General features: G+C 48.6%; 1 protein-coding gene across 2 annotated transcripts in view; it reads right to left on the minus strand.

Moving 5' to 3' along the window:
- Window positions 1-1,612: 1,612 nt before the first annotated feature.
- LOC311524889 (proton-coupled amino acid transporter 1-like) overlaps window positions 1,613-18,408 on the minus strand; it is a 49,504-nt gene continuing 32,708 nt past the window's right edge. For both annotated transcript variants that reach the window (XM_084636508.1, XM_084636509.1), the window contains exon 11: window positions 1,613-7,207. In XM_084636508.1, coding sequence (XP_084492634.1) covers window positions 6,948-7,207 — 260 coding nt within the window. In that variant the 3' untranslated portion in view covers window positions 1,613-6,947. The remainder of the gene's footprint in view (window positions 7,208-18,408) is intronic.

The raw sequence follows: 18,408 nt of genomic DNA on the forward strand, positions 1-18,408 counted from the left end.
GGAGCCAGGATGCTTAAGTCCTAGTGACAGCTCTGCTGCAACTTCCTACATGACCTTGAGCAAATCACTTACTTTCTCCCTGCCTCAGTTTTCCCACCCATAAAATGGGGATATATGAATTAACTGGCATGTTAGTTCATTGGTGTTTGGAAGGGGAAGTACTATACAAGTGCAAAATCAATTCACTGGGTGTACTGTGTAGCTTATCCTTCCAGCACAGACTGTTGAACCCTTTGCACTTCCCTCCTCTTTGGCTGAATGCTTGTCTACACTGGGAAGCGACATTGTGGAGTTATGGTAACAGTGTTAAACAGAACTTAGCATTCGGTGCTCACCACTCGCTGACACAACGTCAAATGATAGTCCTTGCTTGCAATTCCCCAGCATAACAAGTCCCTTGGAAGAAAATAAAAAGGAAGGTCATGCTTGCCATATAAGGGCAAACAGGCTGGGGTATTTTAATAAAGCATTTGTTTAGCATACTGCCCAGTAAAATTAGCAGTTTCTGTTGCTCCCATTTGCATCTCTTGGGTGCACCAAGCTGCACCTATTCAATAATCCACTCCCGACCATCTCCCATTGAGGGAGTATAATTTCTTGCAGATCAAGCCCTGTGAATTCTCCTATGCCGTAGAAGTCTACACGTTTCGATACAGTGCTTGGAACAGAGGGATTACAGAGTCTGCATGCCCGCTGCAGATGGGCTGGCTTCGCTCTCTCTCAAAAGCAACATATTAGAAAGTGCTAGGAGGGAAGGGAGGAGAGAGGTAGGAGTTGTAGGCATCAATTTTCAAAGCTCATGGCAATCAGGTGTCTGGGTCAATGAGAAATACATGGGAGCTGGACAGCTATTTCCCCTGGTGGCTTTGAAACCCCTTCTCCCACAATACAGATTTATAGTCATCATGACCTCTCCTTTCCTGGTCAGGGAAGAAGTAAGCAATTTGCACAAGTCTGGGATACTTTAGAACCAGTCAGACTTGTTCATTTTATGTTGCACCTGCAACCTCCATACCCTTATTCCCCTGCCAGCTGCCTTCTCTTTTGTTTTTCCCTTCCTGCGTCATCGTCATGACCCACGTGTCTAAAACCCAGGCCCACAAGGTTCCTGAGGGTCAACGCTCCACCCAACAGCTTAATAGCATCAGCTAAAAGACTCCACCCCTGGGCCCTGATTGGTGGAACACCAGAGGTCTTGATTGGCCTTCTCCCCCACCTACTTAAGTCAGAGGAAGGAACAGGAAGTCATCTGTACAATTGGGCTCCACCCTGATCACCAAGTGCTAACTGCTCCTGTCCCCTGATCCTTAACAGGCTTGATTCCTAATAACCGACTCTCAGTTCCTGACCTAAGCTCCTGGACCTGACAGGCATTTCATCATTTACATGCCTAGCCCTTTGGGGCCGGGACCCATGGCTTAAGGTAACTGATAAAGCACCTTGCACATTTTGGGTGCCAAACAATATTTAACAGCATTAAATAATTAAGAATAGCCTACTTGTTACATATAAATGATCACAGCTGGTAACTATGGACATTTAACCCAAAAGGGTAAAATTTATCCAACATCTAAAAAATAAAGTTGAGTATAAAAATCGCATCATGGAAGCCTTTAATAAAATAAAAATAGACCTTATTTATTGAATAAAACAACAGAATACATGATCCGGGTACACCACCAAATACAAATCAGTTCTTTCACTGGGCAGATATACATACTGTGTGCTGGCAGTACACACACATGCTGGCACAAAAAAAATACATCGACAGATTAGATATATTTATACACACGCTTTTCCTGGTCACTGACCTGCTGACAACGTGGAAGTCAAATGGTAGGTCTCACGGATCATCCAGACCAATGCTGGCTGTGACTACCTTATGTCACATTACACTTCGCTCCGCAATTATTCAGTCATTCCATGGATAAGTGTAACCCCAGCTAAATGCACCCTGTTCCCCACCCCTTTATTTTCATTTAAATATAGCTGAAAGGCCCAACATTTAAGCTAGTCAAAAAATTTTGAATAATGTTGTCCTGATCATAGGAATCTACAAGCACCTCAAATGCGAGGACTTCAGCACTGATTACAGTCTAAATTCACAGTTACTTGAACTGCCATGCTAACCATTCATTCTAAACACCAGGGACCAAGTGTTGTTCTCATCAGGGGTAAATCCATTGACTATGAATGGAGTTACTCCTGTTACCCAGGAGTAGATCTAAAGTGGAATTTTGTCCTGGGTTTCTTTACCATTGCAGATGGGCATGTCATGCACTCTTTCCCTCTACTCTGCCATGAAATCCCCTTTTCATTCCCTTGATTGGAGATGTGGTACCACACCCGAGTTAGAGGGACAGCATGATATGCATGTAAAATGCAACCAGGGGCTCCAAAAGTAGATGTGGCCACTTCTGTAATATCCCTCTAAACATGATCATATGGCCAAGACAGTTAGTACAAACAAAACAATTTTCCCCCTCTTCTGAACCAGCAGCAAGCTGCTAATATTCAGAGAGCAAATAATCCCATGTTATCCAAGTGCTCTGCAAAGTTATATTTAATCTATGTTGTGTTCTGTGCAAGAGTGCCCACTGAGCCAGCCCCCAGAGCTGTACAGTGCTGTATCAGCTCAGGGCTGACAGTAGAAACAGCTTTTAAATGGAGGTGGGGGAAGAGGACACGTACTGTTGGGGGCCATAACTTATAGTTTATGTCCCATTAGCAATAATTCTGACATTAGTATTTTACATGGAGCAAGGGAGGGGAGGTTGATGGAGTGCTGGGGTTAACTTGAACGGTCACTTCTACCTGGGGAATTGGAGAAGAGACACCCCTCCACGGTCAATCAGGACTGTGTAGAGGCCAAGAGCAGCATACGTGGATGGGTGGGAGTGGGAGGGGGAGCCACACACATTAGTGTTCCATTAGATGGAATAATCCTTACGCTGGCTGGCAAGGAGAGCCTGGCTGATAACAGGAGGTAGTGGCTATCAATTGCTGCCAACTTTCCATCACGCAGAAGACAAAGCCATGAAGCCAAGAGAAACTGTTCCGAGACTCCAGCATGCAATGATGCTGGGTAGAAAAAGGTGAGGCTCAGTGAGTTGCATGTCAGTAATGAAATCAGACACCAGAGTAAGTTCTATAGGAGTCAATATAAAATGATCTTTTACATTACACTCTTTCCATATGTAGTGTGCACGTCAAGCGCCGTTCCCCAGTGCAGTTCCCGGAAATAGGGGTCTGCTGATCCTGATCTCGTTCACACTGCTCTCAGCGCAATTACTTGCAATTTACACCAAAGCAAGAGACAGCAGGATCAGGTCCTTGGTCTTAAAGGGACACTCCAGCTAGATATCAACTGGCAACTCAAGAGCTTCACCTAAGTAAACAGTAACAAGCCCTCACTGGCGGCTGGGCTTGCTATGACCTTCAGCACGAAGGCTGCAGATGGAGCAGGTTTTGTTTTGCAGATGCAGCCACCCCAATGATGAGAGTGGCAGTAAAAATGTAAAGGAGCATAAGATATAGCTACCTGCAGCTAAAAAAAGCTACATCTCTGTACAACTGGCCTGAAAATCTTGCAGGAAGACACCAGGCCTGGGCACACTGGTGTAGATAACGTATGCAATGCTGAACTGATGCTGAACTGAATGCAATTTCTATACTATGACTGCATCGTGGGGAAAGAGGCTACTTACATACAATAGGAGGGACCTGAGTGAAGTTTATGTATTGAAGCTCATCTCCAGATAGCTTCTCATCCTGGCATTTTGTCTTCTCTCAAAAAAGGTCTAAAACCCCAAAGAACGGTAAGCCCCACTGTTTCCCAGAACCAAGAAGCCAGCACACCAAATTTGCCTACATTTCCCCAAGCTCAGTTCAAACCAGTCACAGTATTCCTTGCTGAAACCAGGGCTGGCTCTTGGCCCAGATGGAACTTGTTCCTAGAGTCTGTTGACTGCACTGGGGCTGCAGAGATAGCAGGGTATCTGCGGGGTGGGAGAGGGGATCTCTAAAGGAAAGGTGTGCCCCTGGAGAGGACACACTTTGAGGCTTTGAAGGAGAGGTACTAGAGAGTGGGAAAGAAGCTTGGCCCACGCCAGGGTCTGGAGAGATGCCGATATGCATTGTTTTGGTCAGGCTGTTTTCAAGGAAATATGAACTTAATGTTCTGCTAAGAGTTTGTTTGCTTCAGGAAACAACCTGCATAACAGGAGCTGATGAAGGAAGTGAATTCTCCATTTAATGAAAACATCTGTGTTAGGAATGTACATGGAGAGAGCAGCACAGACAATGTAGGTCCACAATTGCTTCCTGAACATCTCCCTGAGGGCTCCTGGAGACAGAAGCAGCTTTTGGGAAATGCAAAAGCACAATAACCCCATTTACCAGGGTACCTTTTAAAACCAACCCTTGGTATGGCCACAGCATAAATCGACACCTTCCAGTAAAGCCCTCAGGGTCAGGTATTCACGACCCAACCTCTTGGGTGGAGCAGGACCTGCCTGCCATGTTTTGGAATTGCCATTAAAAAAAGCCTGCCTGAAAATGCCATCCTGCCATTTCACATGTGCACAGACTCCACTTCCAGGCCTGTGTTAGGGCTGCAGAGACTTGCGGCTAGGCCCTGCTAGTTACTTAAGACAGCCACTTTGTGGCCAAGGGGAAATCAAACCCTGCTCCTGTTCTAATTAAATGAAATGCTCCAGCCATTGTATAGACTGATCTTTCCATTGCTACACTAGTCCAAGAGCTCAGAGGTTTTGGATGGTTTAGAGACAGTATCAACCCTCCCTTCAGACCATTCATATTCAGCACAGGGCTTTGGGAACAAACCTCTGCTGATCACCCGCTGCAAGTTTGGCTTCCAAGCTTTGATTTCAAGATGTATATACATTGGCCATACTTGCCCCACCGTAGCAAATAAATAAATTCAGCCCAAAGCCCTTTCAGATTGTGCTTACTTTTAGACACGAGATTAACAAACCATCCTGCTGGAGTGTTGGCAACGCCTTTAAAAAAAAATCAATGTAAAAAACTAAATTACAAAAAACAATCACTACAAAGTAGTCCTGGATGTGTGCTGAAAGCGTATGCTGGGACGCTATTGGATTTCCAGCCGTCGCTTTACGAACACTCCCTTCATTAGCACTTTCATTCACACTTGAGTGATCCCCTCCTCTTACGCTAACCAGAAGGAAGAGATTTTTAAGTCAAACTCTGTATCTATATCCATGATTGCTTACTCTAGTCCTTTGGTCATTGACAAACTGTTGCAAGCCACAGGAATATGAGAGAGGGTGTCGTGTCAAGCCACGCCTCACCAAAGCATGACAATGACAAAGCTTTAAACAGCTTATCGCTGCCTAGAGATCCAGCGCAAAGTAAAGGGAAATGAATGAAAGAGAAACACGAAAGAGACAGCTCCCTTCCCTCACGAATCAAACCAAGTGGATAAAACAGATAACGCTTCTTCCTACCTAGCAAGTAGTGGGACCCCCAAAGGATAGATCCAGCAGGGGAAGAAAAGAGAAACGCAGGTTCTTTATAACAATTTGCCTTCGGTTCTCATCGGCATGATTCAGCATTTGTGCTATCAGTGATTTATAACAAACAGCGAGGTAGCACCACCCAGCAGGGGCATAGCTACGGTGGGTGTAAACACAAGACATCCCTTGTAGGCAGGGAGCGTTCCAGGGTGAGGTGGAGTGAGCTTAAAGAAGTACTGGCAAGGGGACATCCCTGTCCCATGCCCTTTTTTGAAAGAAAGGGGTAAAGGAAAGTGGGCTCCTAGTCCAAGAATAAAATAACTGCCTCAGCAAGGAAGTGAAGCTCCCAGACACCATCACAGGCTGCTCCGTGCGTACCTTGTTCCTAATGCTTTCGATAAACCCCACATAGTTTATACAGAGTCTACAAAGGAGGAAAAAAAAAAAAAAAAGACAACTAAACTTAAGTCAGGGATTTAGCACAATCCCCCAACTCTTCTCTGAAACCCAAACACACACACAGACTTGCCTCATCCCATGCAACCTAGAATGGACGGAGCCTGAGATGGAGTGTGGCAGGGATCTAGGCTGAAAAAGGCCCAGACAGATGGGTTTGTAATGTGGATTCCAATAAACAATGCCATCTAATACTTATGTGTTTGGCTCCTCAAGCTAGAGAGCGCTCTACCCACCGAGGCCCGCCTTACACACGGCGAATGTCAAACCGGGCTATGACTATCAGCCTGCCAAGTCAGTGCACGAAAGAGATTCTCTCTCATTGTGCAGTTTCCTGCTCCCTTTTCCCCTTGTTGCCACTGTAATTTTCCAGGTTCTACAGCTCTGAAGGATGAGGGCTCTAATGTGTCACTCACTGGCTGGAGTTGCTCTGTTGCCATGAATTAAAGTGCTGAAAAAAAAAAAAAGGGTTGGCACCAGAAAAGAGTCAGAGATTCTCTTTTTCTGGGCAGAGGGGAGTTTGGGAAGCGTAGAGGTACCCTGAGCTGTGAAGCAGTCATCTAGATCCCTGAAAGAGCCCAAGGATTTCTTCCCTCCCCTTGGTACTCTATAGTCTAGAAGCATGTCCACTTAAAACTGAAGTACCTTGGCACCTGTAGGTATGTCACCTTAATCTGCCAGAAGGATCCCGGTGGAGCAAAGGAAGGCACTCCATCCCAACCAGGGGCCGCAAGTCATCTCTGCAGGGCTCCCAGAGCCAAGCAATGAGACCCCCCCCCCAAAGTGGGAACTGCAGACTAAGAGGAGAGGGAAAGGGAATGGGAATCGGGGTCCTGTCTTTTCCAGTTGTGCATTCACCCTCACTTCACCTGGACAAATACATTTAAAGAGAAGGAAGGGAGAGTCACTGCCTCGACCCTGATGAAAACCCAGTGAGCTGCCAAGAGGCTGTATGGCGCTGCTGGGGTGGAGTGAGGGAAGGAAAAGGGGTCACTAGACCAAGGCTCTGGTGGTGTTGGCAATGGGGGGTGTGGCCAGTGCCCAAAGGGACTCGTAGGTGCCCACCACAAACCCCGCCAAGCCCAGGATGCTGATCAGGAAGTCTTTGGCGACGGTGACGGGGTGGATGCCGTCGGCGTAATAGGTGGTGATCTCCAGCAGGGGAGGGATGATGAGGGCGAGAGCACTGCTGCTCACAGAGCCCACCAGAGAGATGACGATGTCCAGGCGGGGGATCAGGATTGCCAGCAGGCCTGGGAGAGGGAGAGAGAAATACAGGGCTGTTAGTACTGGCATCTGGAGAGGGACCACTCTCCTCTGAGCAGGTGGGAACAGACAGGCCATCACAGCATAAGGTGAATAAGGCAGCAGGGGTCGGTGTATGGTCCCGTGGGTTAGATCTCTGCCTCTGCCCACCAACCAAATGAAGCTTTGCTGGAAGCCAGCAGCCTGGGTGTCTCTTCCCGCCTCCCTCCTCAAAGTCTGTTAAAGTGACAACACACATCTAGGGTACAGAATGACCCAATCCAGGCACAACTTCCCCTGCCCCCAAGGTGGGATTGTCTGTTGGATAGGGCACTCCGAAGCCCCGGGCTTTACTCCTGGCTCTGCCAATTGAGTCACTGTAACCTGGGCAAGTGAGATTCTCTCTGGAGATAGCACTTGTCTACCCATCTAAAGCGGAGAGAGCTACAGATGACAGGTGCTGGTGTCATTAACCAAAGCAAGCAGGAGCTTTTCAGGGGTTGGTCTTCCGGAACAGCCCCTTGGTGCTCGGTATTTGGAGCTCCACCTTGCCCCAGTTTGCACACAAGATTGGCTAGAGAGACTGTGACCAGATTGGGGGGGAGGAGAGAAGAGGGGGAACAACTCCTCCAGGAGTGCACTAGGGTTCCACGGAGAGCCATCGTGCACAGGGATTCGGCACCATCGTTCCTGGACTCACATATCATTAAATGATGAGAAACGCATCAGAAATCCCCACAGTGGCAGCTTCACTCCAGGAATCAGTCAGGTTCACGGTCCCAAGAACTGTGGCTATTATCTTTTCCCAGAAGAAAACCGACACATGGTCATGCCTTCTCCCCTTCAGTCTGGGGAGCATGGGGTCCCCTCAGTGGCCACCAGACTGAGGTGTCTTGTTTGAGCAGGAGTCAGAAGGGCGTCGTGCTCCCAGCTGGCTAGGCCACAGAAAGGCCAGCAGCCCAAGGGGCGAGTGTCTCCTTGCAATGGGGAATACTGCTCTTCAGCAGAGGGTAGGTTCCTTCAGAGCAACAGGACATGTCAGACAGCAGCCCAGTACAAAGGAATAAGCCACAGATTCCCAAGCCGCATCCGCTGTCTCTGGACTCCCTGGACAAGGCTGGGCATACAGGGGCAAGTTATTTTTGAGTTTAAGCTTAGGCCCCCTCTACTGCCAACGTAACCCTCCCCACCTGCCATGGGTTCTGTTGCCTCTGAGGGAAGGTGGAGAGAAGATAGAGGCTGGATCATTAGTGCACAGGGCAGCTTGCAATGGAGGAGGGGAGCAGTGACCCAGCGCTCTCACCAGTCAAACATTTACACATTCAAGGCCGCCTGTGGAACAGAGGCTCACTGGTTAGGGTGAAGCAAGGGAGGGATGTGGAAAGCAGAAGGAGCAGCCCACTGGACAGGAGGAGTTCAGATCGCTATTTGGAAAATGCATTTTGAAGTGAGTCGTTAACGGCACCATGGCAATAGGACTGGGCTACTTGCAGAGCTTCAGTTTTATGAGGAGGAGGCTCATTTAACTTATTTCTATAGGGACCACGGTTGTGGCAGTGAGACATCCACTTATAGACAGCAGGCGCATCCCCTGAGAACAAGAGCTAAAACCAGTTTGTTGCTAAAGACCCAGGCCTTTTGCATCATGCCCTGGAGGTCTGCTGGACTCTGGCTCCAACAGGCTACAGAGGGGAGTGAGAAAACCAGGCACACACAGGGCCTGACAGCCAGGGCCCCCAACCAATCTTAACAGCAGTGACAGAAAGCAGAGCTAGGCACTAACGGATAAACAAGCCTTGGGAAAATCTGGGCCTTTACAAGCCTGCCAAGGCCTTGGGCTGCATCTGGCGAGGGACAGGGAGCCAGCACACAAACCAGGTGGTATGTGCTTACCGCAGGTAAGCAGCTGCACCTGCTGCACAGGGACACCAAGACCTTTGTTATGCTGCACACAAACGGAGCTTTCCAGCTAATCCAGAGTCATGTCCCCTCCCACTGCCAAGTAAGGACCCAATTTTCAAAATCAGGGGGTTAAACTCAGATCTACATGCCCAATGTCAGGAATCCATGCTTCAGATTAGGACCAACACCAGCAGGGTTGGCTGCGTAACACGTGCTCAGATCTGTGGTTGTGCGGACCATAAGAGCAATAAAGAGGATTTTCGAGGGACACTGATCTCTTAGGGCAGAGGGAGGGTTAAATAGGCCTTCATAGCATTCCAGTTGCCAATAAGCACTGTGATAATTAGCCATGATCAAGGCAATATGCATCAAGAACATGATGCTTTAAAAAGTGAATTTGGACCATTAGAGGGGGAATTTTTACACTAGAACAAAACCTGAAAGAAAAAACGAGCATGTTCCTTGGCCAGGTGTTTTCTCTATTCGCCAACACGTGTGTCCAATATTGTGTTGAAACAGCAGCTCTCTCCTTAATCCCCCACCCAAATCACAGTCCTGAATTAGTGGAACCATTCTCTTGCTACTGAAGGTAACTGTGGTGTCACACATGGCATGGCAACTTCAACTCTTCCCACCTAAGGGCTTGGATGGTAGTTAGAAACATGCAGACTTTCGCCACACGTGTCCCATTTTCATGAGGAACCTCCCGACTTGATCAGCTAGCAGTGAAGGGCATTTACTACAGGATGCTTCTCCTGGCCATCTTCATACAACCATGAACGAGGGTCACAGCTCCGGCTCAGCCCTCACTTAGAAGATAGGAAACGTGTGTACCAACAAGAGGGAGGAGAGGAGGGTGACTGCACAGAGCCTGAGGCAGAGAGGTGGGAACAACACAGAGCAGGAAATGACGTCAAAGGCAACAGAGGAAGTTGGACTGCACTGCCTCGGACTTTACCACTTGGCCCGCTGAGTTGTTAAACACTGACCTCCCTGATAATGACCCGAAACGAGGACCCTGCTGCCGGGCCAAGGCCTTTCGGCCCAACTGAACTCTATCGGCAGTCCCAGCATTCCTGCACAATTCACATTCTTCACCCAGACAGTAACCGCCCAGAAAAAAACACCTAGCACCCTGCTCTACCCCAAAAAGGTGTAAATTAAAACAGAGGTCGGTGCCCATCTTCTGGCACCAGTGCCGAAGGGCCATCATCACAGCGAAGAAAGGAGCACATGACAGCAAGTCAGTCAGGGTGACAGCCAATAGACTCCACTTCCAGAAATGTGAACAACTTCCGAGACTCTGGTCTGACAAAAGGCCCTGCCAGCCATATGCTGTCATGAGACTCCTCACATCCATCTCCGCCTCTCCCCACTTTCCCAGTGTCTCAGGCCATTCCAGTGCTCCATCATAGCCACCAGAACATCTCTGCGTTTCATACCACGGTTTAAACCATCGACTCCGTGAGCTCCGAGCCCATAAATCCAAAACCCCTTGAACCACAAAGAGGAGGAAGGGAAAAAGTTGTATCCCGCTACGTCAGAATAGAGCAAAGAGATTTTTTTTGCTTACCTTCGGAAATGACACCAGCACAGATGAGCCTATCAATACATCTAGAGAGGTTTTTAGAGTTAAGAAATTCCTTAAAAAACCCCCCACAGATGGCCTAGGTTTTTTTTGTTTGACCCTACAAGTGCCCCCAAAACAGTGCCAGGTGCATTATTTTGAATTTATTCAGTTGTCGAGGAGAAGTTTTTCCAAGATGGCACACACCCCAACCCCAGGCCATTAATTTGGTGGGTGAAGCTCTTGATATGATTTGTAGAACTGGTTGAAAGTTTTTTGTTGAAGTCTTACCCAGCAACACATGGCTTTTTGATCAGGACAAAAATTGTGGAAAATTTGTTTTGGTGAAAATTTTGAAGACTGAAAACACTAGACTGACAACTGAAAAAAAAAGTGGAGAATCTGGGATTCTCTGCCCCCGAGCTCCCCAATGTCCCCCTACTCTTCCAGTTGGGGTGAGATGAGAAAAAGACAACCTCAAATTTTGTTTCAAGCATTAGTTTTATTTAGTAAAAACCCACAAGATTCCATGGATAGTTTCAAACGAAAAAAATCTGTCTCCCCCCTCACACACCCCAGCTTCAACGCTTACAGAAAATACTAACCCTGGTTTGACTGCCCCTAATGATTTCCATTACTGAAGTTGTATATTGGGCCCTGGGTGTGACACATGCTCTGCTACACAGAAAGAGAGAGAGAGAAACTCCAAGCTAGTTGTGGGATGTTCTCTCAGCTGCCAGCCACATTAGCCTGGGTGTATGCTGCTTCACTCTTTGTAACCCTAAACAGAACGATGACCCTACAACACTGAAGAGAGATGGCCCAGTAGTTAGGGCACTAGACTGGGACACTAGAGAGCAGAGTACAATCCACTGCTCCGCCACAGATGTCCTGTGTGACCTTGGGTGAGTCACTTAGCTTTATAATGCCTCAGCTTCCCATCCGCAAAATGGTAATACCACCACTTACCTCCCTCACAGGACTGTTGTGAAGATTAGTGCATTAAAGACTGAGGCACTCCAGCACTACAGTAGTGGGGCCGGATAAGTACCACAGAGAGCAGTTCAATAAAATAAATCAATTTAAAAAAATTGTAAGAGCCAAAGCCCCAGACAGCTAACTTATTAAGAAAGGAAAAGACAAGGTGGGCAGCCCTCTTCATCGTCGGTGCTCAATGGCATTGTTAAGGCTTTTCAGTACACAAAACCTTAAGGACGAAGGCAACCGGATTCTGCACAACAAAAAAAAGATTCTCGGCAATGGAAGTAGGGCACTTCAAAGCATAATCACCACAGAGAAAAGGAAATTGGTTGATTGCTTTGAAAACAAGGCCTGTCAAAAAAAAATACTGTCTGCTACACACTCGGGGGGGGAAGAATCCAACTCCTCGAGCCCAGGATATAGGAAAAAAACATTGCATTTTTGCACCCAGAGCTTATTTATTTTAATATGGGTCACCAGAAAACAGATCTCTTGTGCAACGGAACAAGAAATGTGCCTGGAAAGAAACGTGGCTCTGTTCAGCTTGCATCACAGCGCCCCCGACAACAAGGTTTTCAGTCCAGGGGTCATTCTGCCAACACAGCTCCAGTGTGAGGGCTAGGGGCAGCCAGGTAAGATGGCAACTCAACTCTATGACAGCCACTGGAGCCGCAGGTTCTGACACACCTAGTTCAGTGGCTACGCTGCCCCGTGACACTCAGACAGCGAAGTACACGGCCGCCGCTGCAAGCAACTTGCTTAGGTTAGCGCCTCTGACAGAGCTTTCTAATCACATCACAAGATCAGGGCCTTGAAACTAACAGCCATCTAATTCAACAGCACCGGCAAGCCTGGCTGGTTAGCTCAAGACTGGCCACGGTGGAACCTCAGGGAAGGGCTGAGGGGTTGCAGCAGAAATCTGTTCTCAATCGAGTTTTGCTGGAATTAAACACAATGTGTCACAACACAGGCAGCAACTCCTAAGTTAAGGCCAACTTGCCCTTCTGTGGCCCCGCTCTGCTTAGACAGCGCAGGACCTGCTGTAGCATAGGATTTTGCAGCTGTGTGCTGCGGTCAGTCTCCAAGTAAGGTTACAGCAGCGCGAGACCGACTGGATGCCGAGCTCATCCTACCCCTGTCCGCTGTAAAGGTGACCTGAGAAAACAAATCCGATGTGTGCTCCTGGCTGTCTTTGGAGCATATGCGAAAGGGGCGGGGAAGTAGTCTCAGGGTTTGTCTACCCCATACGGCATTGAGCTCTTGTGGCACTTAGTGAAGATGCTATTTATGCAGATAGGAGAGCTTCTCCCATCGGGGTAGGAACTCCACCTCCCCGAGAGGCAGTAGCTATGGTGACAGGAGAAGCCCTCCCGTCGATATAGTGCTGTCTACACCAGGAGTTCAGCCGGTATAAGTGCATCAGCGGGGGGGGGGGGGGGGGGATTTTCCACACCCCTGAGCAATGCAGTTATGCCAACATACGTCTGTAGTGTAGCCCAGGGCTTGGTGTCAAGTCTGGTCTTCCCTGTTCTGCTGCAAGTCTCCCTGGAAAGCCCAGGAGCACCGGAGCTGACAATTGTCTCAGACTGATCAGAGGCACAGAGGACTATGGCTCTTATGGTTTGGAGCAAGTAATCACAACTCACTCCACCGGCTGGAAAAAGCAGCGTAGGCACCAGGGTTCTGGCACATTACAGTGCTTTCCTCAATGAGCCGTTTTGCATGCCAGGTAGCAGGAGCCAGCCCGCTAGGAGGCATGCAGTACCTAGCAAAGGAGGCCACCCATTCACGGATTAAGAAGCAACGAGGATAGGAGAGAGGATCACAATCAAGCCAGCAAGCAGCTCACCCTTTGAGTGCTGGAGTGAGATTCCTGCTACAACCTGTTCATAATGCAGCATCCTCTAACGCCAACAGGGGGCACCTTTGAGCAATTTATGGCCTTGTAGCATTCTGTGTAACTTTTCCTATATTACTACCCCAGCTCTGTCTGCCTGGAGTCCTGCGCTTTGCTCTAGACAGACATCTGGGCACTGAACTTTCGTGTCTAAAGCTAGTAAATTAGCCTCTGTAAGCAGGTTGCTGCTTGCACAAGACAGCCACAGATGATTGGACGTTATTCCTCTGATCACAGGATCAAGATGCTCATTTGAGTAGCACAAGGGGCAACCTGCAGACATGGAATGGCATTTCAAATGGAAAGGATTCAGTGTAATAACTCTGCCAGAATCACTGTCCCCCTCCCCATTCTTCTCTCCAGTAGCAACAATAGCTGAGAGAAGGGGCCGTAGTGCAAGAAAAGCTCTTCGTGAAGAGCTCTCGGGCATTGAAAGATCTCAACAGCTGGACTGAGGGCACTTTTGCAACTGTTTCTTCTATCACCTCCAGATCTTCCTTTACAAGAGCTACTGGCCGTCCATGAGGACCATGTTAGAATTTGCCTCAATCTAAGGAATTGTGTACGTGGGCAATTTGTTGTCACAACACCTGCTGGATTCAAAATCCTGACTCAGGTAACTAATTCAACGGGGTTTGATAGTCTCACTGCAGTCTTCCATGGGCCTTTTTGTCCCTATCCCAACACCGCGGTTTGCCACAGTTCAGCTGGACTGAGAGCTGTGGGCTTAATGGAGAACAGACCCGCACAGTCTTGCTGCCATCATCAGCTTCTCATTTATGCACACTAAAGCCACAAAGCAAGAAAGGCCTACAATTGTGCCAAGGAAAAAGGGAGAAATCTTGGTTTTCCCACTTTTGATGGTTTTGCACCCAAATATTATTGGCAGGGGGTAAACAGAGAACCTTAAAAGCCTGGATATTTTACATTGGGGGGGAAAACCACATGGCTGTAGATCTTAAAAACTGAAGTGTTCTGACAATACTGGGGCCCAACTCTGCCCTCAGTTACAGGGTGTAGCTCCCACTGAAGTCAACAGGAACTGTAGCCACATAACTGATGGCAGATGCAGCCTCTCAGAATGTACACAGTCCTTTTCACCTCAAGGTGAACCACCTTGTCAGGAAGGCTGGTTAGCATCAAAGTCAAGATTAGAACTCAGGTCTTTGGCTCCCAGGCCTCAAAAGCAGGCTCAGAAGTGGCCCAAACACTACACCGGACAGAGTGATGGTACTGAGATACTGGCTGCTACACGGAAGCAGATATTTCACTGCCACTGAGCTGCTTCCAGGAACAGCCGGCCATCAGGCCACGGCAAGGGAGTGAAGGAAGCCTGGATCACTTACAAAGCTCCATGGAAAGAGGCTTCACCTCTTGATAAAAGCTCCGCATTCCAATGCTGCAGTTTAAAGAGGGGGCTGCCCTGCTCCACTGCTTAACTCAAGTATGGCACTTGCTCAGGTCTGGCTCAAGTTAAGGGTGTGAGCGAGATGGAAGGGAGGGATGCTGAGGAATAACAGGAGCCAGACACTTTTGCACCTCATTTTCCTCTTTCTCATCTCTCCTTCCCCCAGTCAAAATATTCCCCACCCATCTCCTGGCTCCAAAGGGCACAACCCTACAGAGACAACTCGCAGGGCAAGCAGAGTAACGGGCTGCAAAATGTGCTATCGTGTGTCCCCTACGACTCCTTTAATTGTGGTGGTTCAAAGTAAACACAATTAAAACCCCACTGAAAACAAGCAGCAAAAGTAAATCACCGGCTGCAGTCCCTCAGCCTCAGGGGACAACCATTGAGCTTTCCACAGATATTAATTCAAAGGGCTTTTAACGGTGTAGGTTTAGAAGTGCTAAGCTAAAACAAATCCAAACTGCACCCTCTCTTGGGCCACCGAAGCTCTGACAGAGGCTTAGTCCAAGGTCATGAGATCATCCCAATGAATATTCATGCCAACCACTTAATGGCTTTTATCCTCTGAGAGCCCGTGATCTCACTCCCCTCTGAGTGAACTCACACTCACTCCCCTCTGAGTGCACAAACCCAGCAGGGATATGCGTGACAAAGGAATCCATGCCTGTCCCCTTAGCACATCTGGGACTATTTTTAATCCACCATCTGTGGGCTCGCTGCAGTCACACACGGATGGCTACCAAAACCCATCTCCTTTAACCCTTTGTTCTTTCCCAGCCTCTTGATGTATCCGCTCGGGGAGTCCATTTCTAGTAGTAGATACTACTGTTAGTACAAACTCTGGATGCAGGAAAATTGAAGTTGTGGTTTATTTGTAGTACTTACTGGCCATGAGTTGTTTGGAAAGGGGGTGGCACTGATGGGTTCCCCCTGCATCCATCCTCCTTGGCATCAGAGAAAGGCTCTGGCGTCAGCCATGCATAGGGACCATCTACACAGCAATTCTCACTGATTCAGTAACTCCGTTTGATCCTATCAACACAGGCCCCACACAAACCCAACCTGGTGAGAATTTCTTGGTGCCCAGGTTCTTCGTCTGTTGCTCACCACTGTGGTATCTAAGAGGACAGCACTGGAACAGTCTTATTAGCAGCATAGCCCCTGCACCCCCAGCATGGAAGGCTATTTGGCGGCTTCCAGTCTTTCGGAGAAGACCTGCATACAGAAGCATGACCTGCTTCATCCTCTGGCGTGATCCAAGCTCAGCAAAATCTGTGGCAGAGCGCTCCTTAGGCAAAGGCCCTCCACCAAGAGCTCCCCAGTCCACAACTGGCTCTAGGTCCCGTCAGCCTCTGAATCTGTGTTGCCTTGCACAGAGAGGTAGCCCAGAGGTAACTGGCATACCGAAAGCTTTGATGAGGGCCAGGATGTTGAAGATGCTGGATTGGACGGGGAGCAGCAATACAACAAGCTTTTGATTGGTCTGGCCTAGCCTAGGAGACCGGCAGTAGCCAGTTGTCCCTTGCAGCCTTCTAAGTCAGTGTCTGGCGACGTGCGTTGCAGTGACTCGAGAAAGGTGATACAGCAGATTACAATGGTTAGGTCGGCATTGAGGGGAAGGAGCGCAGTCTTCCCACTAGCCAGAGATGGAATGAGGCATCTCTGGCTGCAGTGAACTGAATATCCAGGGACAGCAATAAGCCCAGACTCCAAATCTTTACCTACTCACGATGCTCCCTACAGAGGATGCAATCATCTCAACCAATTCCTTGGTACACAGGTTTCAGAGTAACAGCCGTGTTAGTCTGTATTTGCAAAAAGAACAGGAGGACATGTGGCACCTTAGAGATGAACCAATTTATTTGAGCTTAAGCTTTCGTGAGCTACAGCTCACTTCATCGGATGCACAGTATGCATCCAATGAAGTGAGCTGTAGCTCACAAAAGCTTATGCTCAATTGGTTAGTCTCTAAGGTGCCACAAGTCCTCCTTTTCTTTTTGGTATACAGGTCGTCTGCATTGCTTCCAGGCAAGACCAACGCTAAACACCTGCTGCTACAGCCACTCTATCAGCCTTCAAAGTTCTTCGAGGTTAGGGCTTCCCTTTGGGCTATTCAGCTTCCATGGAGTAGACTTATTTGAGCCTCTCGCCCTGCTCAGAAGATTGTTCTGTTTCATTTTGCCAGTTCTCCATTCATATACTGTGATTCGGGCATGTGCGCTCTCAGCAGTTGGGACAAAGAACAGAGAGCAGGAACAGATTAAGTTACCCTTTCACGGTAGGAGTGACCCATCCACTCTAGAGTAAGGGTGAGTTCCCCCAGCAGAGGAAGCATTGGGGTCAGATTGGGGAAGCCCATATTGCTACTGGCTACGCTGCACCTGTTCTATAGATAACCATGATTTCAGCCTCCTGGCCTACTACATTAGAACTTCTTTCCAAGAACTACCCTCTTGGCAGGGGAAGATGGGCAATTTCAGATTTTCTGTGTCCATCCGGCACAGCAGCCCTGGGATGTGCAGTTGGCAGGAGGCCCAATGCTCACGCCAGAGTTTGATTATAAACCATCTATGTATTGTCTCCAGTTATTTACCTTCCGCTTTCCTGCATGCGGCACTTAAGTGCGGGCTTTTAAGAGAGCTCCCGTGGCGGGAACAAGGGAGATGGAGATTCTCTGTGACAACTGAAGAGATTTGCTTTCAAAACAGAGTCCACAGAATGCAAAAGACAAAGGCCTGGTAAAGTAGGTCAGTTATATATGAAAGCGTGGTTGGCCGATTTAACATGCTCCCCCTCCCTGTCTTGCCTCCTCCCATCCAGCTACTGTATTAGCCAGCAACTTCTGAGTCACTGGAGGAAGTTGCCTGTTTGTGAGCTGCTCACAAGCCTTAAAGCAAGGAAGAGCAGCCAGAAACCGTCTGCAGAGTGTGTAACTGTCCAATACAAACATACATGAGCCCTACGCAAGTGGACAGGGAAGGCACCACACTGCGTACTCAGTGCACCGGGAGGTTTGCCCCATGCTTTGCATTCTGAAAGGGATTTCCTCGCCCAACAGCCGGCACTTTGGGAAGGAGTCCCTGATACGTGACCTAACACAGGCAAGCGTTGTGCATGGTTCCTATGTGCTGCTCCAACACACAGACCACCTGCAGCACCTACTCTGGGTGCATGCAGAGCCAAGCATGACCGCCTCCGAGTACAGCCAGGGAAGGGATAAATGCTGGGCAAGTCCTAACCAGCAATACGTCCGATCCCAGTACCCGGGCTCTCCTCGGCAGGGTCTAACGATTGTGCCAAAGGGCGTCAGACTGCATGGAGGTTTTGTAATGCAAATGAGTGACCGCTAAGCACCGGGGGAGATTCCGGGATACGCTGCCAACACTTTCACAAGGGTTCCCACACCGCTGGGCCCCCATCCCCCCCCGAGAAGGCGAGCAAACCGAACGGG

Source organism: Lepidochelys olivacea (assembly GCF_965140295.1).
Source record: "Lepidochelys olivacea isolate rLepOli2 genome assembly, chromosome: 8".
Lineage (NCBI taxonomy): Eukaryota > Metazoa > Chordata > Testudines > Cheloniidae > Lepidochelys > Lepidochelys olivacea.